A 27084-nucleotide genomic window follows, 5' to 3' on the forward strand; every position below is an offset into this window, starting at 1 on the left:
TCTTTTCATTTTGGACATTTAAAAGAAAAACATGTTATTTTTCTCATATTGGCTTTCTGAATAAACCTGAAATGCTCCATTTTAGCATGTCTTCCTAAGCCCACCTTCTGAAAAAGCCTTGTCTGCTTTGACTGGGGAATAACTGTCAGGGTACTGTAGAGAGAGACACATTCTACCTTTACTGTATATGTATCGTTGTGACATCACAAACTGAGAGAAGTTCAGACGGGCTTGTTTCAAAGTCCCATTTTCTGAATATGGGCTGAGTGCATTTCTCATGGATTGAGCAAGTGGCTCTTTTACAGTGTTACGATAGCAATGGGACTTCTTTTGAATCAAAAAAGACATAACAATCACATCTTTATAATATAACACCTTAAATGCCTAGTATGTATCCTACATGGAGGCACATTCAGCCTCACTCTTTTAGCACAATAGTTTGAACTATATCTAGCTATAAATGGTTATTGTTAAGACTGCTTACTAATAATTTGTGATTTTGAAAGAAAAAAGACTGGGAATGCAGTATTTGGCAAACTTTTCGATGTTTGACTATTTTGAATTTTTAGTTTTTTTACCAACTCAAAAAGCTAAGATGAGTTTAATTAGCTAGCTTTGGAGATGATTGCTGGCGAGAAATAAGTTGCATTTCTACTGTGTCCGAAACAAGAGACCCATTGTTGCAAAGGGGTGGTAAACAGTAAAGGGAAGCACTGGCAGGAATTACTGAATATATTTTGTGTCATAAAGGGAGAATTGGGTCGTTTAGTTGTATAACATCTTGCATTAAGGTTTAAAGAATGTGTGCTTACTGCCTAAAGCATCTGCTATAGGGCAGATATGTATGGTTCACATGGTACCCAGAATATTTCATAACGATGGACACTACATCCTCTTAGCGACTGCTGCCGCCGCCACAGCCCATTGCCCTGCAGCTCCTTCACTGTGGCAGAAAACCGATCATACATTGCGATCCCTTCTCTTTGTTGGCTATAGACTTACAGACTGAGGCAGAGACTGGGGCACTCTGTGGAGAAGCTTAGACTGAGATCTGCTCACTAGCTCAGCCATCTAAGCGCTACAAATGACCCACAATATGCTAGAGTGCCCGCAGGGGAAATAAAGCTTCCAGACATGAGACTCCATCACCACTGCGCTCAAGTGAGGGAAATCGAGGGGCAGAGAGCGTTTAACCATGCTTGCTTCACTGGCCTCTCGCGTCTTGTTAAAAGCCGATGGCCACTTATGACAGGAGGGATAGCGGAGATGATGAAATGTAATGGGCCAAGAGGAAAGGGGCTTGGCTGAAGAGGTCTGGTAAGTGAGGGGGAAGAAGATATGATAGCAGATGACAGATCTGACTGGTTTTAAAAGAAAGACGTGGAAGTTATGCTGCGCCCACACGTAGCGCGTATGTACATTTATTTACGTGTGTAAAGAGTGCTTTCTAAAAGGCTTTGTTGTAAGAATTAGAAACAGTAGATTTTCCGCTCGTTCCATCAAAACATGTCAATTTCCTGTTGTACAATTTGGGATTCATTACAAACATTTACTCAAGTGATGTAATTACATGGTGAGCCATAACTTTAAAAGCTTTAGTTACTTATTACTTTCAGATAGAGATTTTTTATTTGTACTAATATTTTCATCTCAAAATAATATAACAGTGATATCCAATGTGTTTGTTTTGTGACCATGAGATTTAAGCAGGTCCGCCAAATAAAAATGTCTCCTCTAAGCATCCCCTTTTATCTTGTGTATTTATGTCACACACAATATTTTTTATTCTTCTCTGCAACGTAAAATAATCCTCAGATTCAACCCCATCCATAATACTACTATACATTAACTTAAAGGTCACCTATTATGCAAAATCCACTATTTCATGTCTGTGATACATAAACATGTGTCCCCTCTGTGTAAAGAGATTCTGAAAGTTTCAGGAAAAAATATTCACTTTTGGTCCTGATCCATTTATATAAAAACCTGTCTGAAAATGAGCTGATCAGATTTTGACAACTTTATGATGTCAACACCCGCCCACCTTATCACCTGAATCTCCTCCTAGAGCACCATTGTGTTCTTTTTAACCAGATATCTCTCAGAGGGGCGTGGGGAGTGGCTCCTTATTTTCACCTAAAGTAAAAGACAGAGAATCAGCACTTTTGAAACAAGGCTGAAACAGAGGGGATTATGGGATGCTGCAATGATCTGTTTGGTGTTTAGAGCCAAACACTTCAGAGACATGTTTTGTATATATCTGAGACCTACAGTATAATATATTGATGAAAAACAGTATAATAGGGGACCTTTAAGCAGTTTATACTTGCAGTTGAGTACTTTTACATTGCTGTAGTGCTACTTTTACTTAAAGGGGACCTATCATGCAAAATGCACTTTTGTACGTCTTTTATACATGAATATGTGTCCCCGGTGTTCCAGGGAACTCACCAAGTGTCAGAAAACACAACCCTCTCTCTTTTCCTCCATACCCAAATCTCTAAAAACGGGGCTGCAACGGATCTGATACAGACTGATACAGATTTGAACATTTCTCTGATGTCAGGACGGAGGAGCTCCGCCTATATGGCCAACTCTCCACTTATCAGGGGAATGAGAGGTTGCCGTGGCATGGTAACAGCATGGTAACAGCATGGTAACACGACGCTCGTAACTCGGCCCCCTCCTTTGCAGGGGGGCGTGGTCAGCTGCAGCGCATGCAAAGACAGGGTGGAGGAGAGCAAAATAGAGCGAAATGAGGCATGGCTAAAATGCATGATCTGTTTGGTATTTTGAAAAAGAAAACGTATAAATATACCTTATATAGGTATGGCCCTACAATATATTATTCAAATATAGCATGATAGGTCCACTTTAAGTAAAATATCTTCATACAGTACTTCTTCCACCCCTGCCTTCTTTGGGGAAACATTGGTGGCTATGTTATGTATCATGTTATTGTGCTCTCTGTGAACATAGCTGGTTCCCATCAAGTTCCACGTGGGTTTCATGCAGTCAGACTGTCAGAGTACACATGTTGGCTGGGCATTGTTGGCCGTCACCCTCCTGTGAGAAGGTCAGCACCTCGCTGTTGCAGAGCGCTGCGTAACCTACTCTGGACGCCGTCCTGTCCTTATCAACCTGCTTAATGGCTACCATTTGTGACACGAGGATTCTGACCGATGTATCCTGCTGGCCGATGGAATTTCTGGTATAGAGTGCCCTCTAACTGAATGTTGATGAGAGGTTTATTTGCTGCTTGTTTGTTCTGTTGAAATAAACATGCAAATCTCCTCTACCTTAACCAGGTATGAAATTGGCAAATACCAATTTGTGTGTGAGGGGAATGTAAAAAACAAAGATTTAGGCAAATTATATGTGATTTTCTACCAAAGTATATACCTACAAATGCACTGCTTTGTGTAATATGCTACCCTTTGTCCACACTAGTCCTCGCTCTCCTCCACTACTCCAGCATCAAAAAGGAAATTACATTTGTGAAATGGAAGATATCTTCCGGCGAATAAATCTTCCAGCCAGCCTTTGACCTTAACTTTGTTACCTCAAAGAAAGATATGAGACAGTCAAATACTGCATTTCTTCAATGTAGTGCTTGCAGAATATGTTCATTTTCATTTCATGTAATTGTTTATTTGAACAGGGACAATGCACATTGATGAACACTTTAAACAAATAATGCTTCAAATGTAAATATGCCGGATTTTAGCTTTGAGCAAATTTCCATCCGTAGTCCCTCACATACAACATTTAAGAACATGACAATTATAAACATAGCAAAAATAAATACATGATATGCGGAAAGAGCATGAGCAGCATACAAGTATTTACCACATGGCAGTACAATATAGCAGCTACGACATATAAAGTGCAAGAGAAGATAAAAGAGCTACCTAAAGTGCAAGAGGAGATACCCCTGTATTAAAGTGCATTTAGTAGTGATTGCACGTCTCTTTTTTTCTCAACCATTCTTTGAGTTGACCTTTAAAGCTACTGAGAGAGGGACAATCCCGTATCTCAGTTGGGAGGCTATTCCAGAAAGAGCTGCCTTTAATGGAAAGTACATTTTGTCCAAAAGTGGTCCGTCTACGGTGGACTTCACAGTCTCCTCTGGTCTCTGACCATACCATAGAATCATACAGTGGAGGTATGACTTTGCAGCATTGACAGTTAAGAAAGGTCTAATTTGTTTAACATTTTGCAAGTTGAATTTAATGGTATATTTGATACTTTCTTAATATGTTTCTTAAAAGTCAAGTTTGAGTCCAATATGACTCCAAGATACTTGAACTGGGAGACTAGTTATATTTCTGCTCCGTTTAAAAACACATTGGATCCTTCGATTTTGACTTGTCGTTTACTGAACATCATGCATACTGTTTTTTTTACGCAAATGTTGTTCAGCCAGTGTTGAACCTTGTCCAATGCATTTGAGAGACAGGATGTGATTATTTCAGTCTTTTTCCCATGTACAAAGATGACCGCATCATCGGCATACATTTGCACATTCAACTCAGGACATACATTAGGCAAGTCATTTATGTACAGAGAAAACAGTAACGGTCCAAGAATGGAACCTTGTGGAACCCCAACAGGGTTGACAACGTAGGGGGATTTGGCACCGTTGACCAAAACACACTGTTTTCTGTTCGATAAGTAAGACTGAAACCAATGTATCGAAACTGCCGAAAAATGTAAATGAGTCAGCTTTGTAAGGAGCACTTTGTGGTCAACAGTGTCAAAAGCCTTCCTGAGATCAAGGAAGACAGCACCTACATATGGGCTCATGTCCAACATACATTTAACCTTTTCCACAAAGACACAGTTAGCTGTCTCAGTGGAGTGGTGAGCACGAAAACCAAACTGCATTGGGTGGAGTGGAGCGAAACCTTTGTCTAAATGTTTGGTGATTAGTTTTGATGTAAACAAAAGTGCAACCATTCACCCCTGGGACTTATTTCATTGACAGATCTCTGTGACGAACATCCAACATTTATGTTAAATCAGCTTTTTCTTTTGAGGAGATGTTAATTATTGCAATAATCCAGCGGAGGAGGGCTTTATCAAAGTCAATTAAATCGATGGATATACAGCTCTGGAAGATTAAGAGACCACTTTACAATTGTCTTCAATCTCAATCTCTACATGTATGGCAACCAGTCCATTCCAGTGTATGTTGAACACAGAGAAATGTTGTCAGTAGTTTATAGAATAAAATAAAAAAGTGATTTTACTCAAACAAATACCTATAATTAGTAAAACAAGAGGAACTGATAATTTTGCAGTGGTTACTTATTTTTTACCAGAACTGTATATTGATGCATTTTCTGTCATCATAACTTTGCTAAATATTTCAAATGGGGACCTCAGGAAGAGCAGCTTCTATTGAAATACATGATTGTAATCTAAATAGTTCAGAACAACTCTTACAGCTTGCTGTGTCAGAGTAAGTAACTTCCATCAAATCAATGTTTCATTTTAATGAATACAGCCATCTGTAAACATCTGGACTCTTAAGTGTGAGTGTGTCATGGTTTTTTCCATGTATGTGTGTGCAAAGTAGTGTGCCTGTAAGTGTATGTCAGCACAAAAGCACAGCAGGGGGGGTTCGGAAAAAAAAAGCTGGTGCTTGTGAATGCGCTCATCCAAAATACTTTTACTTCCCATGAGCAATGCATGGTTGTAATTTCAAGCCTCTCAGGGAGTCATCATGTGGCGCATTGACTGGGAGGAGATAACTGCCCGAACATATGTATCCTCACTCTATTCTATCTACCCTTCCAGCCCACTGCTGCTCTCTGCGTGTGTGTGTGTTGTGATTGCACGTTCAAAGACAACAAAACCGAGCAAAAACAGGAGCTTATTGCTGCAAATGTTTTATGCATTGCACATAATGACACAGTGTCATATCTCCTCCACCCCCTAGTGCAGGGGTACTCAAACTTTTTTATTAAAGGTCCACTTGTGAACTTTATACAAGGTCACTGGTCCGGATCAATGCCAGTAAAGTCACCCCCCCCCCCCGGAGCGGAGCAACGAAACTGAAATTAAGAAAATGTTTCTTACGGCGCTCTATGCATGGGGCCCGACATGTCGTTGCAGTAAATTAACGGGTGTTTCATGTTGTCGTTGCTGTGGACCTTCTTAATCTACTTTCTTTGGGGGCCCCCTTCTGGTCCAAGCACTTGCCTGCCTTGCCTGTCGGCAAACGGCGCCCCTGTAATATACACACACACATTCAATACATACATACAGTATGATGGCTTGAACTAGTGGGAGAAATTGCACTGTTTGTCTGTAGCCAATGCCTTGAACCTCGGCAAAAAAGGCATTAGAAGCATTAGAAAGTCAAGGTAAACTTGCGGTTAACTTGCGGTCTGCAATGCGTGTCACGCTCGCGCACACAAGTAAATATATATGCACGTTCATTCTCACAATCAGACACGCGTCAGACACAAGACGCGCGTACACAATGATGTACATATATTTATCAGAATCAGAATTTTTTTTTTTTTTTTTTTTTTTTATAATTATTATTATTTTTTTTTTTATAATCGGACACAGGGTTCGGTCCGGATTGATTTGCAGTTCGGTCCGGATCCGGACCTTGGTCCGGAGTTTGAGAAGCCCTGCCCTAGTGGATACCTGCTGTTGCATCTTCAGAGTGAACACACCGCTGTTCCCAGAGCAAAACCAGCTAAGCCATGTGCCTTTGCTCCAAAAAGATAAACCCCCGGAGCTTGAATGGCAGCACTTTTATCCATACACATGCATGCGCAAACTCTCACACACACATATTTTCTCTCTATCTATTTATCTATGAGACTCTTCCCTTCCTTTCTGGACTCAGCTGGGTCCATTTTGACTCTTTTAATGCAGCAGAAGCACAGATGTCGTCCTGTCACAACATTTGTCTGCAGATTTTTGCCATATTCATGACCAACAGCTGGTATTTTACCCTCACATGTAAATCATTTGAGGATCTGAAACAATTTGAAATAAAAATGTGAATGCCACCGGGAACATCAACGTTTTCTTCAAGCCATTAAACCTTTTGCAGGACAACAAGGTTATGAGACTGTCCCTTGGTGTCTGAGGGGGGCGGTGGAATAGGAGGAAGTGCTAAAAAACCCGCTGATAGACTACTGTGGGTAGTGGCTATCTCTTCTGTGAGTAATAACAAAGAGGAGATAGCCAGGTCTTGTACGCGTTATCAGGGTAGAGTTTAAATTGGGTTAAAGGGACGTGAGCTTCTGGATGAATTTTAAATCATGCGGTCGTGCGTAGCTGGCTGATAGTATTGATGGTTACACACAGGTTAGACTTTTGGTTAATTACTTGGATGGGATATACAAAGTAATGTGAAAACGTTATGGAATATTCCATAACAATCCATTATGTTCTGTAGGGAAATAAATGTGTTTGTTTGAGTAATAAAAGAAGGCATGAGAGTGCATACACCGGCAAGGCTATGGACATTTACAAAAAATAGATATCCTCATAATGCACAGTGCGGTCAAAAGCAAATATTTGTTTTACCACCAATAGTAGACAGAGTTAGAAAATAATCATTTGGCTCCAAAATGAAGAAAACTAAGGCAAACAGCAGTCGGTTAATGAGATCAGGACAGAACCCTTTAGAAAGTCTACAAAAATAGCTAAATAAAAACAATTTATGCTACCTACCAAACAAATTAGTAATCAAGTCATTTGCATCATCACATGATCTGCATTGATGATCAAGTTAACTCCATACTGCATGTTGCAAATGCTGACAAAATCAGAGTAATGGGAAATCTTCTGACATCTCTACCCTGGTGGTTTCACAACAATTCGCACATCCATTCATGTGAATTTGATGACTCTTTTACATGAGTCCCATGTGACCACAATGATTCTCATGATTATCAAGGAGCCAATCAACCACATTAAATGATCATCCAACAGTCAACAGAAAGGCTTCTTGATCTACACAACGTGTTCAGCCAAGTATCGAGAGGAATTACTGTCAACTTCACGATTTACGCCCAATGTCAACATTCGGTATCCCTAAGTTGTATGCCTTTTACTGAGCGTCCACGTTCATTACCTTGGCCCAGTTTGAGAAGATTCTGACTGAGAAAATGTGTTAAAAATAAACAGCGGACTGCAATGTTGTTGGTGTGTTGCCATGCTCATGGTATTAAGATGGTAATACAGGATGTCCAGTTCTAGCAATACCTCAATGACTTTTAAAGACTGTGTTACCAAAACCAAATCAATTAATAATACAGTACTATGCCATTTTATTTCTGAAGACATGTGACAATCATTTTCAGGAATATACTGATCTAATACCAATGCAGATACCTCAACTCAGAATACAAGTTAAAAAAACAAGTGTCCTCTTTGAAACAAACTTAAAGTCTATATTGTATGGATCTTAAGCACCCTGGCATTGGGCTGAATCAATATCATTGGAAGCGTTGAATTTTATAATGATATTGACATTGTTCCTTTTCATTATGGCTGACATCCGGACCACCAATGGGACCATTAACGCCAACAACGTCTAAATAATCTCAAAGAAACTTCTTGTTGCCTTGAAATAAATGAGGAAGCTGCATTTTCACCACATTGCTATTCCTGGTCAGAACCATATACTTTATATATAAGGTCGGAACATTCAAATATATATCTGAAGTTCCCTTGTCTCATGATGATGCTGTGCTTTCTCAGCAAATCTATTCACAACGTTTCAGCATTATAATAATAAGAGAACGAAAATACCCTAAAAACTCAATCGTGACATCTGGAATGCTGTGAGTCAGCCAGAATGGCACAGGAGACAGGGGGATGTAGGAGACCTGAGAGGAATGGGACGTGACCCGTGTTGTGGGTCAAGCATGGACTCACACCCCGTAGCATTGGGCAGAGAAAACACTGCTAATCGGATCGGAGTAGGTCAGGTCAAATACAGTAGATGTGCACACTCTTAGGGGCAGTCACAGGCAGGTACACTCCAACAGTCACATGCACAGCACACAAACACAAACCCACACACAGCTTACTCATAGCTTTGGCTGCTTACAGCATTGGCAAAATGACGTACTCAAAGGAGTGTGGAAACACAGGGGGAGTTGGGGAGGTGGGGGGTATCAACGGATCATTTGGAAACATCTGGGTCCACAATCAGTATCTCCCTCCCTCTAATTAATTCCCCTGCACCCTAATTCTTCTTCTCCATCTTGCAAGTCTCCAGCAACAGATTTCACCACCCTCCTCCCATCTTCTTCTCTTTCGATGCACCAAGGGGCCCATATTTCTCCGAACCCCTTCTAATGGAACCGTTTCAAATGCAGCAAGCGCAAAGACATGGAAAAAACGCAACAGGAAGACACAAATATACACACGCATGGTTTGATACAAGGTTGGTTTCTAATGCCATCGTCATGGTAACGCTCCCTCGCTGCTTTTGCTCGCACAACAGAAAACCGTTCCCAGGAATCTGTGTGGATTGTTATGTAACCGCACAACCCCTACGCACTTTACAAAGAGACAGACAGAGAGTAAGACAGATAGAGAGATGGGGGGTGAGTCAGTGCTAGACCACATAGTGAGAGCATCTGTCATCGACGTTATACCTTTCACTGTGACAGGAACAGTATGTACCCCTGTGTTACTTCAGCCTCATTATAAGACACGCGCACCCCCACACACGCGCACATCAGAGGCTTCTCCCGTGCTTCGGTGGAAATAGCTGTTTAACTAGTTATGGCACCACCACTGGCTCATGTATCAGCATACTAATTACTAGTTTTCTTCCCTGAGGGCGTTGTACACGGAGATGGTGCTGGGTAGGTGGGGAGAGGAGGGCTAGAGAAATGAGAATGGGGTCAGTAGAGGCATCGCTATAGATGTAATGAAGTGACTTGCTGTGGAGCAACTTGGGAGGGAATCACGAAGGAAACAAAACAAGAGATAATGACATGTGCCGGCCTATGAATACGCAGTGTACGGGTTAAAGAGAGAAGGAATGAGCAAGTGTGAAAGCACATGAGTGCATCAGACTGTTTGGTAAAAAGGGAAGGCGGGTGGAGTGTTGCAGGACGCTGCGCTCCACATCCTCGGCTGCTTGTTTACGTTATGGATGGAGTGTTTCGGAGGTTGTTTTTCTTCGGCCTTGGCGCTGCAATGCAACATTTGTAAGTGTGGTTGGGTGATGCATTGCCCTCGCTGGCGCTTAATATATCAGTTGCCTGGTGTATGATTTATAGATCAAAGAAGGATGAACAGGTCTAGAAAGGTTTTGATTCAAGGATCATGTTAATATAGTAGTGGGCGAGCTTCCACAAGGATTTCTTTAAAAAGGGCCGAGGTCAGTTGTTTTTATTCAGCACATTTGGGGCAGACAGACAAAACTCTTACTTACTGTGGAGGTAAACAAGTCTATTTGTACCTAAATGAACTGGCTTTTAAACAGGAACCCCTCAGAGAGGGTAAGGTTGTGGCTGACTGGGAAACACTAAATATTAGTTGTGAAGAACGTGTAAGAAAGTATTCTTGATGCCACTTCTAAAAACTGCTGCTGTTTTTCTATCACTACATGGCGAAGAACTACATTACAATTCATTACATGTCATTTAGATAACGCTTTTATCCAAATCGACTCACATACACTAAATATTCTAATAGCTATGGGAGCAATTTGGGGTTGAGTATCTTGCCCAAAGACCCCTCGACATGTTGACTGTGGGAGCTGGGGATCGAACCATCGACCCTCCAATTGGTAGATGCCCATTATTCCTCTGAGCCATTCTGTATCTGAAACCTCAGATATTTCAGCTTGGTGGATGAATGATAAACTGGACCTTTTGCTCTGCATCATAAAACAGGGTCCTTGTCACTGAAACACTCATTTTCTCTCCTTGTTTAAGTGTGACAGCTAGTGGCTGTTGTGTGGCTGAAACCCAAGCAGCATAGACACTCAAGCAAGTGCTTTCATGTCCAAAAAAATTGAAAGAGAGAAAAAAACAGTCTGCTATTTATACTCCAACAGGGGTGCAATTTTGCAGCGCAATCTTTGCTTCAAGTTGCGACAACGAGGCGAGGTGAGGAGCTATGGTAATCTGTGGCCAGTGGCTCACTCACAATTGGCTCTTTGAAATCACCAGGTTTGTGATAGCCTCCCGTAAAAGCCTCGGGCGAATCATTTCAACAGAGCATGTGTGTTTGTGGCGCAGCCCGTGGTGCATCAAATCTGACTGTCAGGGTCTGCTGACGCACCTGCCCGCAGCAACACACTGACGCATTCCCACACCAACACACACTGAAGCTGGTAATTGGGCTAATAAAGCCATAGGACGAGAACAGCAAAATCCCAACTCCTGTCTTTGTGTAGTGTGTGAGTGGGTTTTTTCTGTGCTGCAGTTCAAATGCTTAGCACTCTCTCGCTCTCCCTCCAAGAATCAGGCAATTTCCTGCGAGGCCATTGGACTGTGACAGCAGCAGGTGCCTAATGGGCAAAGCTTAGGAAACAGGGCATTACCAAAATCCAGCAAACTCAATTGTATTAATCCTCGGGATTAGCAGCCTTAATTCTCAACACATTTTCAAAAGTCTTATTTCCTTACTGAAAATGGGAGCAGCACGTGAAGTGAATATTTTAACAAGCGTAGCAGAGGAGTTTTACTTCTTGTTTTACTTGGAAAAAGGTTGCTTGAAATGTAAAAGGAACAGCTGGAGATGACCACAAGTCAAATCAAAGTCTCCTTTAGCGCGTTTTCCACATCTGCCTTTAAAACTTCTGGTTTACCTGTCAGTTTCATGATGAGTGCAGCTCTTATTAACCCTGCGATCAATCCCTTGCTAGTACCAAAGTCCTTTTATCTTAACCCCACTCTGCACATTTCCCCTCAGACCACTGAAAACTGTCAGCTATAATCTCCCTGCCTGCCGCCGCCGTCCTCCCGTCTCTCTTTCACACACACAGCTTTCAAATAAGGGATTTAGATTACAGTGAACAGTGCTAGCTTCACGATGATGAAGTGCGTGTACTCCGAGGGTGAGCCTTATTGGAATTCATATGACGTTTGTTGACTCCCCTCATATAAACAGGTGGCTGTGCGGAGATAACGTTCAGCATATTGTGCCGAAGATGATGCGCCCCGCACACACACACACACACACACACACCTGGTTGTTTTTTTCTAAATCCTGAAGCAGTCACAGGGACATTTATTAATCTTTCTATTTCAGAAGAAGAGCGGCAAAGCCTTTCAGGTGTATGAGCAGGGATTCCTGAACAGATGTCACCTCGTATCCACCCAGTGTGAAGCTGCAACAACAAAACAAAACTGGTTCTGTTTTGTCATCACTACTGGAGGGTGTATGAATCCCATCCTCTGCTCTGCTAGATATACTTCCTGTTTATTTTCATGGCTCAATTTCACCGATTTAAATGACTCAGAAAGTCACATGAGTAGTTTTGATGTTTCCGACAGAAAAGATAAATACTTTTTGTTGAACTGTGTGTATGTAGGGTGATATGAAGGAAATAATATAGCACAACAATTTTGATCAAATACCCCAAAATCGAAACTGCAATTATATGTGGGGTTGATTATTGATTGGTGCTTTCAGAAAATATTTTAAAAATGAGATTTTTGATGAGTAATCAGCAGTAGTGTTGAAATAATATAAGTGGGTAAAAGCAAATAACTTAACACCTTGGTCTGGTGTGTTCAGAAAATGACATCAGAATGAAATGTAGCATTTAAAGGGGACTTATTATGGTCATTTTTCATGTTCCATAATTGTATATTGTGCCTCTACTGTGACATGTTTACATGCTTTAATGTTGAACTAAATCTAAATTGCTTGAATTCATCTCATACTGCCTCTTTTCGCCCTCTGTCTGAAACCAGAGCCCAGTCTGCTCTGATTGGTTAGCTGGCTGGCTCTCCCTTAGCTTTTCACGTACAATGTGTTGGGAGCTAGCCAAGAGGCGCGAGTGTTAGGTAGAGATGTCACTATGCTACAGAAGTAAACAAAGGACTACGATCGAGGCGTTTCAGGCAGGGGGGGGGGAGTGTGTGGGAGAGAAACTCCAGAAGCCTTTGCAGACAACTTACATGCACAAACGCACACACTACAGGAAAGGAAAAGACCCAATAAGCATAATAGAGCCCCTTTATAAGCAGGAAAATAACATGTATGCCATATTACAATATCCAAAATGTAAGATGATACGTATGTCTTATATCACGATATTGGCACAATATTAATACATTTCTCAGCCTTGTGTATAGAGAAGTGTTGTTTTTTTCAATCCTGAAAAGCATACTTTCACAGCTATTCACCTTTTATTCGTCTCCTCATTGTCAAGGCAACCAGTAACCGACTGTCACCTCAGTGATCTGCAGTTCCTCTCATCTCAAAATGAATGTGTGTGTGTGTGTGTGTGTGTGTGTGTGTGTGTGTGTGTGTGTGTGTGTGTGTGTGTGTGTGTGTGTGTGTGTGTGTGTGTGTGTGTGTGTGTGTGTGTGTGTGTGTGTGTGTGTGTGTCACCGTCTCCGTCTCGTACTGTGCAAAGTCTCCATCCTTTGATCCTATTAGAAGATGAGGCCTCTTCTGTCGATGTCTTAGCGTTAACACTACGTCTGCATGCTGACCTTGCCACTTCACATCCGGTGCCAAGCCAACCTCTGTATTGATTTCTCATTGCAAAGGCTCAGAAACACCGACTGACAGCGCTGACAAAGCCATTACAATTCATCACGGCTGAATCAAATAGCATTCAGAATATGCTGGAATGACTTAGGGCACTTGTTAAATGGTGCTTTAAATACTTTTTATCATAAATAAATAAATGAGATTGGGGATGTTTAATACTGTACTTGCATTTTCCAATAATCAAAGATAGGGTAGTAACGGTAGGAGATTTTCGCAGTACGATAACCGCCTCAGAAAATATGTCAGCTTCAGTTGAGTATACTATTATTATTATCGATATTAATGTTATTATCAGTTTCAATGGCCCCTAAAGGAAATGGAATTCATTTTATTGGAAGCAACATAATCATAAACCTGAGGAAAATAGCATGATACTGTAAGTACAACTAAAGCATGTTAGAGAACTATTACATGTAAAACTAACTACGAAATGAAAGAAATATTATAATTTTTAAACAATGTCACTGTTATCATGTGAGTGCTTCTTTTTCTCTATGTTTAACTCACATACACACAAACTCACACAATATTTTGAAATACCGTAGATAAGAAAATGGACACTTTATGATAACCGTCACCTTTAATACTTTGGGGTATAGCGTTAAAAACCTTGTCCAATTTCAAATGTGGTGATAGCGGTTGAACCCTGATATAGTTACTCTGCAGTAAATGTTACTTCTGGGTGTCAGATTATTATACAACATTGCTTTAATTATGTCCACTACAGACCACCGTAGGCTGTGCCAGAGGCTCAGAGGTTGAAATGTTACGGTTTCTTGGTCACTATTGGACGTTTGTATTACAGTTATAAATACCAAAATGCTCCTTTAACAATTCATCCTTGCTTTGAAAGCAGCTATGAAAATGAGCTGCTCATTGGGTTAGGGTTAACCCAATAGGGTTAACCCAATGTAAAGGATCCCTTGTGATCTATAGACTACAACTCTGATAGGAAAGCTGTGTGGGCTGAGTTATGACTCACTCAGCCCACACAGCTTTCCTATCAGAGTTACAGTCAACACTAATAGCCCTCTTACTGTAAAGGATCACAAGGGATAACATCATAGTTCGCTATTCACAGAGAGTGAAAAAGTTAAGATGAAATGCTTACAGCACTGTAATATTAAAGAGAGAAGGTAACTTAATAACAACATTTATTTTCTTTTGAAATGTACCACAAATGTATCTGTAAGTTGACTGGAATGCATTGTGTACTACATTTTGTATGTTTGAGAATGGCTCTCCAACGTATTTTTGGTATCTTTTAAGGGAGTCTGGAGACTTTTACACAACAGTCCTACTTTAGTATTAGAAGCATGAAATACAGCACAACCATGGCAAGGTAGTGCCAAGACTAAATAAACATTAAACAATGTATGCAAAATACATTTTAACAGCAGGCTTGTAGTGTCAATTTTCAATAAAACTTTACTGAGCATTTTTGGCAGATTATTAAAAATGCTCAACCTTGCCTTTGGTCGAAAGCAAAACAAAAAACATTTGCAAATATGAGAGACTAAAGAGACATGGCATTAAACATTCATGCATGTGATGAAAGGTTTATAAGATGAAAATAAAATGAATTTATGTTCTGCGACACCTCAAAGTCACATAGTTGTTGCCGCAAGCTAGAAATCTGAGAAAACTTTTACTATGCATTAATATTTCATACATTATTTATTTTGACAATGGCTACTTGCAAACATACCACTTAATCTCTAAAGAGGTGAAGTATGGAGACACAATAGGGATTTTTATAAAGGGAGTTATAGTGGACTAATTGGCTTACAGTAGAAGGGACAAATGTCACGGTATGACTAGGAGATGGGGCACTTATTATTTTCCCTTTTTCTCTTTTACATAAACTTGTTATTCTAGAATCCAGACGTCTCTGCTTATATATGTCAGATGTCTTTTTCTCTTAGCCGGTGTTGAAAAGGTGTCATTTCAGCTCCCTCTTCTGTTCATTTACATGTCCTTGTGATTGTGTATAAATCATGCAAAGATGCCATAGAACTGGATATACACTTCTTCCAACATAAACAAATGGGACCAACGTCCCAAAATATAAATCAATTAACCAAGATAAGCAAATCAAGCCACCATCTACTGATGAAGAAACATTCAACGACATAATCCCTCTAAAGTCCTGCTTATCTGAAATACTACACACATAGCAGACAGACACAAACATTAGATCGATAGATTGTGAACAATTACACCAAGCAACAACAGTATGGTCATATATAGAAATCCGAGATTTTTCCCGTAAATTCAGGAGCTCAGTCAAATCTGTTATTTTCAATTGATAAATGCCCATTTCTTTCCGTCTATTTTCAAGACTTTGGTTCCTTGTTTAAGAAATCCTTATTATTCAGGGTTTATAAAGCTGAATTACTGTGACGTTTAGTAACTCATTTTCATTTCAATTGCCAGTGATGAACAATTTCCAAAACACTCAATGCATTTCTCCTTAAGGCAAGAGATAATACTGCCCAGCTTTTACTTTTAACAAATGAGTATACAGTATTGTGCTGTCACTTCATTTGTTCATTTAATTTACTGACGCGTGGATTTAAAGGATTGATAATTAGGTATAATCCATTCAAGCCTTGAGTTGGGTGCATGCTTTAATGTAATGCATGTATCCCTGAGAGAAAGTAGAGGAGAGAGGGATGTTGAAAGATGCATAGAGGCTATTTACTTTGATGTGTTAAGCTTCACAAACAAAGCACAAGCTCACCCTAAATGCGTAGATATTTCATGAAGAGTGATGTTACACAAACACTGCTAACAACACCGTGAACACACGCTAACCATAATGGGCATCACATTCACAGCCATCACTTCTTTGTACCTGATACAATACCTACATGTTTTGTTTTTATAGCAGCACCCTTATCTTCCATCTATCTCTTCCTCTCTCTTGGTTCCTCATCTCTCATCCCTATCTCCTCTCCTCTCTCTGCTATGTTCCTTCTCCTCTTTTCATCTCTGTCACTGTCCTCCAGCTGGCTAGGTGAGATAACTCCTCCACACCGAGATACTCTCAGCTCATTGGTCGGGTGATGGAACACAGGGCACCAATCAGACGCTGCATCATTAGTTGTGGAGATCATGAGCTGAGGCAGTGTGCTTATCTGTCCTTTCTGATCCTAATGCATCCTAAAACATCCCACAACTCTGCTGAAACACACCCCAGTCTGGTGTGACTGCAGCTCGATTTAGTTAATTCCTCTTTAAGTGTGGAGTAATCAGATTTGTTTCAGAGATAACTCTTACAAGGACTGACAAAGTAATAAGAAGATTGCTGCATATCTGAGTTAAAGTCATTCCGTTGGTTCAATAACGCTGATAAAAGAAACGCCATGGCAGCATTACATTTGTGTGAATGTGGTTGATAATTACATTTTATTCATTGCTTATACTTAATCTCATCTCTCATCTAACTGGGATGATAAAAGTAACTCGACCTGTGTGAGAACAGGAATGTGTGTTTTCTGTTCATGTTAACATTGAGTGCTGAGAAACCACAAGCCACTACTTTACCTAAGCTGTGCACACATGTAGCTGGCTAATATATGAACAGGACCACAAGTAAACCAACCAGGAGGTAAGAAGGATGAGGAGTCTGTTGGTAGAAGGATGAGAGTGAAATGTAACAAACAAAAGTCTACAGACATGCTAACAGCTTTGTGGTGCTTTAGCTAAATGCTAATGTCAGCATACCATCCATAAACCTGAAGATGACTTAGCATTTTGGCTCTTCTCACAGTCAATGGTTTGTGAATAATGTTTGTTGGTTAGATAGCTAAAATAAGGTCTGTTAACACAAGCTTAAGATATTTTACGCTCTTTTTTACAACTTAAAATATGTCAGTAAACACCTCACTGGTTAATGTCTTGATGTATCATAAAAAAAGGTGGTTGCTAACAAATGTCTAAAACGGAACTACTAAACGTTGTCATGGCAAACATTAGCCGGCTTTAGCTTAGCGATGGTAACGTAAAGTCATGTAACCATGTTATAGTTTGTTCAAAGCCCAGTGTTAGCTATTTACTTCTGGTGATTGTATTTACGCTTTGACTTTTATAAAAGTGTTGTTAATATGTTATCCTGCTGAACAAAATATCTAAGAATCCTAAATGTTTGTTAGCCACATAGCTTATGTTCTGCTCAAATCCAAGTGGAAAATTATGATTAGAATTTTTCAAGGCAGCCCTTGCAATGCTAACTTGATGGTTAGCAGACAAAAATACGTCATAACTGCAGCACTGTGGAAGCTCCCAACGACAATGCTAACATGTTAAAACATGCGTATGATATGATTTCTAAACTAAACAAAAGCGGTGTTCTGCCCAGTTGCTATGCCAAACTGTACAGTAAACACAGATCATACAGACTGCTTGCACAGCCCCGATGTAAACCCATTAACTCACTTCGATATGTTGAGGAATGCATTCCATCTTAACCCCCGTTACCTGAAAGTCACAGAAAACAAACACAACAAATCCCCACAAAATAAAAATGCCTACTCTGTAAAAAAAAAAAAAACAGCCTTCCAACCAATTAATAATAGAACTGCATTGGATTATGCCTTGTTTGCTTGTTTGCAATATTCATTAAAGTAAATGCTTGACTGCTGAATTGACAATAATTTCTCTTTTTCCAATCAGTTGAATCATCTCCTGTTCTCTCTGAGTGTGATGCAAAACCACTGAGCTATCTGGCTTAAAGCTCTATGAGCAAGTGTGGAAAAGACTGTTTGGAAAAGCGTAAAGAGTTTTTTCTTTTTTCACATCAGTGTCATTAGGATTCAAGCTGCTACAAGCTGTTATGCTGCTCAGAGCTGAGGGATAAGTGCACCCTGGTGGGCCATCATAGACTCTTCATCTCGGTGCATCAAAGATCTTAAACTGTCCTGTGCTGCCATCCTGTGTTCACACCATATATGACATCATTGGTTACTGTGCATAAGCAAATCAGTCCTCTATTTTTTGAATATTGCTAAATAAATAGATAGATATTCAATTCATTACAGCTATCCATACATTGAACCATCTTAAGTTGCTTTCCTTCTGGCTCTTTCTATGAGTTCCTCTCTGATATCTGATATTTGACAAACAGGGCCGAGACAGACTTGATCCCAGGAAAGGTTTGCTGGTCTATTACCCTGTAAGTCAGCCAGACAACAGACAGAGACGCCCTTACTGTTCTGACAGGTCATTTGGCTGCCAAGTCTGACCTTTGTCAGTTGGCCTCGCATCTCCAAGATTCAAATAGGATAACATTTCAAACAGAAAGGTTAATATGAGGGCTCGGGCATATTTAGAGAAGGTCAAAGATCTTCCCCTCCCACACTGTCCCACAGTGTCCTAAAGCAGCAAACAACTCATTATGAACAAACATCTGAAAGGCTAAACCAGTACGTGTTTTGAAGAGCACTGACGTATAATTAGCTCCACAGGGCTATCACATAGGTTAGACTGGATTATGAGGCATTGTTTGTTGTATTCAGCAATTAATAGAGAGGGGAAGTGTAACAAGCATGTTACTAGGGTCTGAGCGCTGACAACATCTTTGGCAAATGAGCCTATTGGAATTTAATTATTATTTTCTCCAACAAAATTGTATTTTTGAGAGCCTTAAATCAGCGATGTTGAATATTCATGTAAAATATTGGTCTTGTGCATGAGTGGGGAATAATGGCCCAACAGCTTCACAAATAGAGCAGTCCCTGACATGTATTTATCCTACTTGTATGGAAATTTGGTAGGTATATGTCACATGTGGAGACGCACAGAAAAGTCTTTAGAGGTATACCATAAACCCAACAGGAAGTCGGCCATTTTGACATTCATTCCAGGGTTTTTTTTGTTCAGTATTTGAGGGCTGTGCTTTAACAACCTCCTCCTCCTTCCAGGAATTGTGATTGAATGACTCTTGTTAAATGAAGCAGTTCCACACATCAGCCAGTAGATGGTGGCACAGCCTCCTAACAAAGCCCCCATAGGTATGTACAGTATGTATGACCTCATTGTGATCCAGTAAAGCCCAGTCATCCAGGAACATGATGTCACACATTAACACGGTGCTCCCCAGATCTCAAGGCCTGGCTCATCGTATCATTTCATAAGGTTGAGATCATGTTGACTCATCATGGCGATGCTATTCTGAGATGAGACGTCTGCTCGGAGAGAGATGCCCTCTCTGTAACTGTAGCTCTGGCAGGATTAAGGACCGGCAGCTTTCATGATGTCAGCAAAGGGCCATGAGCTCTGAACGTCATGGCCTTGTTAGAGCCTGATGTAATCATGAGCTGTTTGATCTGTGTGTTTGGTCACAAAATAAAGCATGTGACAAGAAATGCTCAAATAATGCGTTCAGATATGATAATAAGCGGTCTGCTGTTGGCCATAACCAGTTAAAAGAATGTTGTATCATAAAATGGAATTTGGAAGTGAGATTAGTTACTGACAGTGTATTCATATAATGAGTATGTATGGGGAAAATTAAGGATTACTTTTGTCATTGTTTACTGTTTGTTTATGAATGAATGAGTTTGTCTTTAAAATGTCATAGAGTAGTGAAGAAAAATTAAAATAGCCATATTCATTTCCATAAAGGAGAGAACGGCCGTTTTTCATATGGTCTTGGACTACTAAAAATGGTCTCTCAAATCCAAAACTAGAGTGCTAAACCTCAAATGTATGATGTCATCATGTATAAAGTCTCTAAAGACAATGAATTTGGAAAGATGGGAGAGCTCCATTTTTGTGATTATATGGGATGTTTTTACATTTCAGAACTGAAACACTAAGCATATTGTGGTCAACACAAAAATAAGAGAATTTCTGTTCCCCTTTAAGGCTAAAGTGACGACTTAACATTTTTAGTTTTTTGACCAACACTGCGAAATGTAAATATATAGTTAACTATAAGGGCATTAATAAAACTAGAAGTATTTACATTTGAGATGTTACTTTAATGTGACTTATATTGATTATTATCTAAATAGTTGCAGATTCATTTTCTGTCAATCAGCTCTAATTGTGTGGGGGATATAGTAAGGAATAATCTGCCGTTTGTCATTGCGTTTTATTATTGTTTAGTATTTCACACTTCTCTGTATATTTTTATGTTGATTTTCTGTATTTGTATAAAAGTCCTTTTAAGGATGGTTATTTTAAATTAGTTTGGTCTATAAATGCTGTGTGGCACTGGTCCACAACGTCTCCCTATAAATATAAACAATAAATATATAAATATGGCTTTTTACAGGGCCTTAGTTTGGCAGCGTGAACGAATCGGCATGGTCATATCTTCATAATTCTATTAATACTAATAACTCTCAATATATAATTATGTTGTATACAAGAATTGTAAGAGCACATGCACCATTATGATTAACCAGAGTTGTATGGCAAATGTAATATATGATATAAGTGTTTTGTGCTTTTTTAATGTTGTTTGGTCTGGATCTTTGTGTATTTAAACAAGGACTATCTATGGACAGGTCTTGCAAACTAGCTTCAGCTATAAATACTATGCGACACTGGTTCATTTTATAGCATGACTTGCAATCTTATAAATACTCATCACGCTCAGCATGACATGAATAGTATAGAAGTATTCAGAGTACACACTGGTAGCAGCAAATCCTCTTTCCACCATCACAGTGTGTCCCTGACCTACTCTGGGAACTGTATCATAAAATCCATAATACACACAATGTAATACATAAATAATGTATCATAATCTATCCCAGATAAGCATCCACAGCTGTTCCCTATCAGTGGTTGGTCTCCTCTTGTCTTTTCCCTAGAGGACATGGTGACGAGGAGGAAGGCTGACCAAGCTCTCAGTCACTCTCTCTCCACCATCTCTCCCTCTCCCTCCCTCCTTCCTTCCCTCCCTCTTAAACCCACACCCTTGATGCAGGCAGGCGTGCACACACCGGCAGATTGAGTCAGCTTCCGCATCGCTCTCCCTTCTCTCCATCTCTGCTGCCTCTATCCCTCCACTGGTGGATTTCTAGCCCACTTCTGACAAACACCGGTGAGAACGAATCATCCCTGCTTCAGTGTGTTTCTCAATGTGTCTGTGTCTTTTTCTGCTTCTGTTTTAGAGACAAACAAAGGACTGGGGTGTGGCTGGATGAGCAGGGGCTGTTGGAAATGATGTGATGTGTTGGAGGATGACGAGGGAACAATAGAGATAATGTTTGAATCGTTAGGTTTACTGATTGAATTGAAGAACAGTGAGATTAGGACTGTTGCGGCTGTTGGTAAGATTAAGAAACAATGTGTTGCTAGAGGGTAATCCAGAAAAGATTGTTTCAAGAAATAATTCAAATCGTGGCCTTGATTCCAGTATGTCTTTTTCTATGTCAAAGGGATTGTATTAGGCCTCCTCTTCTGAATACAGACTAGTGATTTTACAGTAGCTAGGTTTGCAAATGGCTGCAGGCTAATGTGTCACATTTCAGCAGCAGATTCTGAGCAGACTGTGGGAAATAGATTAGTCAGACCTGCGGCTAGGTCAGGAATATGACTGCAGTGGAGGATTGCCTGAATCCACCACGCTGCAGGGGTGAGAGTGAGAGAGGAAGAGAGAAAGAGAGGATGTGGAGGAAAGAGAACAAAGACATCTGGCTCTGAGAGGAGGAAAACAAAGACAAAGAAAGGAACAGACAGCTAGGTCAAACAAAAAAGGACCCATGTTCGCCAAAAAGGTATTGTGGAATATCAAGAGAGAGCATGTGCTAGGCTGCCCCCGCTCACTGGCAGCCATGTCTGCACAGAAAGGTGTGGCTACGACACGTGCTGCTCAGTCAGTTACAGAACATTATCTTCAACATCAGACAAAGGCATTTAGATTTTTGACAGCTATTGTGATGACTTGTAATTGCTCTTACATTACAGAATAGATCTAATACAATGTGCTGCTGCATTGTCAGTATGATGACTGACAGGAACGGGGGAAATCTGTGTGCTCAGGTGTTTGTTTTTTTCTATCTCCTCTTTCACAGCCAATATGTCTGACAAGCCTGATATGACGGAGATTGCCCGTTTCGACAAGGCAAAGCTGAAGAAGACAGAAACACAAGAGAAAAACCCTCTGCCCACCAAAGAGAGTGAGTGCCCCTTGTGTGTGTCTGTGGGGGTGTGTGTTTCTGGGCACAAGCCTTGTTCCCCCTGCAACAATTTTCCTGGCAGTAGCTACTCATCACTTTCACTGCTGTCAGAAGACTAAACGCTTAGCAAGCAGAGCGGAAGAAAAACAATTTGCTGCAGCATCAGCACATCATTCATATACAGCTAATCAAAACGCAGCACTCTCCCTGTTACATATTCACTAAACACAAGCCTGCTGACCTAAACTATCTTCTTTTTTCATCCTCCAGCCATCGAGCAAGAGAGGAAAGGCGATGCCACACCTTGACTTCGAGCACATGAAGAAAAGATGCTGAGATGCCACAGCAAAAAGCACTTTTTTTTTATCATCACAGTATTTCAATCTCTTGCTTTGTCTTCAGAAAAGGTTGCTTTTGAGCATCGCGGGGTGCCGTAAAGTGTTTAAGGCATCCCCTCATTGGGGGTTCTCTTACCACATGGGTGGAAAAATGTTAGCTTGGGTGCCTGTCTTGCACTGTTAGCCTATAGCTAACATGTCTCCAATATTGCCAAACTGGGGAGTGGTGTAGTGATGTAGCACAGAGAGAGAGGCAGGCATCCATGCTAGTGGGAGGGAAAGGGGAGGGGGGGGGGGGGGGTGTCTAAAGATGGGAGCAATCGGAGTCGAATCATGTGGGATGTTTTCTTATTCAACTTTTTACTTTTATTTATGAAATAAATATGAAGACGTGAAACCAGTCAGTCCTGTGCCTATTGCTGTCTCCTTTATGTCTGTGTAACACACACACCCATGAGTGCTCAGACATGGAATAAATACACTAATAAAAATAAGTTATCTAGATTACGGTTTGGTCAGTACTGTATATTTAAGTATACAATTATGATTCACACCTTCTATGTGAGTATATACAGAGCCATATTAAAGTAATGACATTTCACAACTACATTACTTTGAGTTCTTTGTACAAAAAGGGGCAAAACATATTGTACTGTTAATAATTTAAGAATAAGTGTTGGCTATACTAATAATAAGAATAATCCTAATAATCGCCTCCTAGGCTAAACACACACTCGTATGCATTTGTACAGAACATTAAATAAACAAAATAAATTAACTGCAAAACTCTAATGAATAAATTATTTAAACAGAACTCCTTATATCCTCTCTTTTTAACTGGCAACAATAAGGCAGCCAGCCTGGGGACATGTCAAGCTATCTTACTAGAAGTTGATTAATGGACAAAATAAACCTCCAAACATTCTGATAATCAGCTAACTAAAAGCTTAATCATTCTGCCTTCTCAAATGTGTTTTTTGTGTTGCCTTACCCTTCTATGACAATACATTTAACATGTTTTAGACTTTTGAATGTACCAAGAAAAGTATTTGAAGACCTCACCCTAGACTCTGGGGCTATTTTTTAAATATTTGATATCGACCAAATGATGAATGTGCAAATGATGAATTAATAAAAACACATTTAGATGAAATGTATATGAAAGATGACATGAGTTCCAGCCCTACTTGTTATCATTCAGTGTTTTACAGCAAGATCATAAAGACACTCCAAAAGCAGTGCTGCTGGATGGTGTAGCTAGGAGGAGCTAGCTTGTTAGCTAGCAGTATAGCTGCATTCCTCTGATAGGCTGGATTATGGTTGATTAAAAAGAGAGGAAGGAGGGGATTGGTGACAACAATATTGTCATGGAGACGGACACCATAGTAAACAAACGCAGCAGTGTAAAAATACCACTCTGCATGGATGTTTGGAAAGGGCTATGTAAGATAATATATCAATCATTAAATCTGAATAGGAATTACACTGCAGAACGAAAGATATTTCATTCAGTCAACAAACTATTGGATTTACTTCACCAATCAACAGCTTTCACCATCTCAAACTGTACCAACAATACCCAATCTCAGTATAACCTGTGCCATTATTAAACTGTGCAATAACATTTAGGATTATTACTGTAGGCTACAATGTATATTTGTATCAAATATCTGGTGTACATTACTTATACACCCCTGTATATATTTGTATACACATTGTGTTGAAATGTATTGTAGTAGAACATGCACATTGTTTCTTAACTTAATATGTAAATATAAATAGGTGTATTTCATTTTATGTAATCTTCTATTTTCTATTTTTTTTGGTTTCCCATAACACCCTCCTGCTACAATGTTAATCTACAGCCCGATCTGTGCCCTGACTGAAGTCTCTGGCTGGCGTCAGCAGTCCTGCCACCCTCCCTCGGCCTGTGAAGCCCGTCACCTCCTGAGCCTTTATTGCTCGATTTCTCTCACCTTGCACTGCCGTAAATCTCCCGTCAACACTCTGTTGAAGGCCTAATGTGTCTGAAATGTCTGTCAGAACAATTTAATTAGTGCGCATTTTTACTTGATGTTATTCCAAGCATGGCGTAACTTAAAAAGGTCCTGACCCTTCCGTCTCCCTCTTGAGCTGGAATACACAAAGATGCGTTGAAATACATTCCGAAATGAATAGGGAGCTCTTAAAGTGCTATTATTCTAATAGTATTGTTTTGTTTGTAATATATAATTAATAGTAAACACCGTTGAATACATTGTATTAATATAGTTACCAAATTGTACATTTGACAGCTGCCAAAACGTCGGATTAGTAATGTATTAATAGCACATTCATTAAATATATGTATTTTAATGACACTTAATCCGCGTGATTTGTCCTTGAAAGTTTCGGTGTTTAAGAGACATCTCGCACCCACGCTGCAACACGCCCATCTGGATAGATTACTATTGTTTGCAGGTTATTAACCCATTCAAAACCCTAAATGAGCCTTCGGTTAGGGACACATTATGAAGCATCACAGATTGATTTTGTATCGCTCGGTATTATTTCCCAACCAGGTGATGAGGGGCTCGAGGTTTCAGTCTTATTGCAGTATGAATGTGGGCCATATCTAATTAGTAGGGATTATCCTCACCTACACCTCCTCGCTATTGTGCGGAGGAGCTCGCCCAGCCCTCTGCATATTGCCCGATGCGCAGAGTGTATTGTTGTTTTAGGGGATTTTGAGTGGTTTAGAGGGGATTTGACAAGTATAAGCGATTACATGTAACAACTGTAATGTTAATCAATAACTCGTCTCGCATTAAATCACGGTACGAGTATGAAATGACAGAAACTGGTATGATGACTTTTGACTATCAAGGATGATCAGGTAAATGAAATCCAATGAGACTGGATAATCCCAGATTTAATTAATGAATGATCAACTTCATCTATCTTTAAATTTAAAACTACAAATCAGCAACAACAAAAAAGATGTGCCATGCAATAATTTACAATTTTATGGTTAGGAGGACATTAAAGCTGTTATTTGTTTATACTCTTGTAAATTCCAGACTGTTTTCACACCGAGTTGTTTTCCAGGAAAACATCTATTATCCTATTATCAGGACGATGCCAATGTCGCCGATGTGTGAGGGAGTATTTACATGACTATATACCATCAGCTCCTGAAAGACTTTATGACTTTGTAGTCGCAGTCTTTCTCCCTGGGGAACTGGTGCCATTTCCCAAACGTTTCCAAGTACACATTTAAGCCTCAGGACGGCATTTTGTCCTGTTTTTCCTTAACGTATAACTGGAGACATATTTCATGTCTTAATGTCTAACAAAGTTGATTATGAAATATGGCAGGCCTCAGTGCAACAGTCAGCCTCTATTAAAAAAACAAACAATAAATCCTTGAATTCCAATGGTTTATGTGTCAAGATAGTTATACAGTGATCTTACATATTTTTCGACTATTCGTCTTCTCGCATCATTTCAATATCCTCCACTTGACTTATATTATTGTAAACATATAATCAATTAACTATATTATTAATATTTGGTTCAATGTGGCCAATCATACTGGATATGCGTCCACTCGTCATGAAAAGTGTTTAGGGATTAGAGCCTGAGAACGACAGGTGAATGAATAGGGGAGAGAGCGGGGAGGGGGGGGGGCTGACTTCTTTGAAGGGCACTTATGCACCGAAGGCTCCTATTTGTCAAAAGGAATGGGCAATCAATGTCGTCGTGGAAGCATTTTCACAGTCGACCGTTACCTGCAGGAAAGATCTGTCAAGGGGCCGGACCATATAAATATCATCAGCGTGGATTGAGCTAAATCATCAATTGCCTCTCCTCTCTCTCGGCAATAACATCTGGGATTA

General features: G+C 40.0%; 1 protein-coding gene across 1 annotated transcript; it reads left to right on the forward strand.

Moving 5' to 3' along the window:
* Positions 1–21623: 21623 nt before the first annotated feature.
* tmsb2 (thymosin beta 2) lies at positions 21624–23610 on the forward strand. Its single transcript, XM_034121337.1, has 3 exons — positions 21624–21790; positions 22764–22868; positions 23139–23610. The coding sequence occupies exons 2-3, from the start codon at positions 22769–22771 to the stop codon at positions 23174–23176; spliced, it is 138 nt and encodes a 45-aa protein (XP_033977228.1). The 5' UTR covers positions 21624–21790; positions 22764–22768; the 3' UTR covers positions 23177–23610.
* Positions 23611–27084: the final 3474 nt, after the last annotated feature.

This window comes from Trematomus bernacchii, unplaced genomic scaffold, assembly GCF_902827165.1.
Source record: "Trematomus bernacchii unplaced genomic scaffold, fTreBer1.1, whole genome shotgun sequence".
Lineage (NCBI taxonomy): Eukaryota > Metazoa > Chordata > Actinopteri > Perciformes > Nototheniidae > Trematomus > Trematomus bernacchii.

Coding starts and splice junctions, on each gene's coding strand:
- tmsb2 (XM_034121337.1), top strand. CDS start 22,769: ATGTCTGACAAGCCTGATATGACGGAGATTGCCCGTTTCGACAAGGCA. Junction 22,869..23,138: donor CCCTCTGCCCACCAAAGAGA/GTGAGTGCCCCT, acceptor TTCATCCTCCAG/CCATCGAGCAAGAGAGGAAA.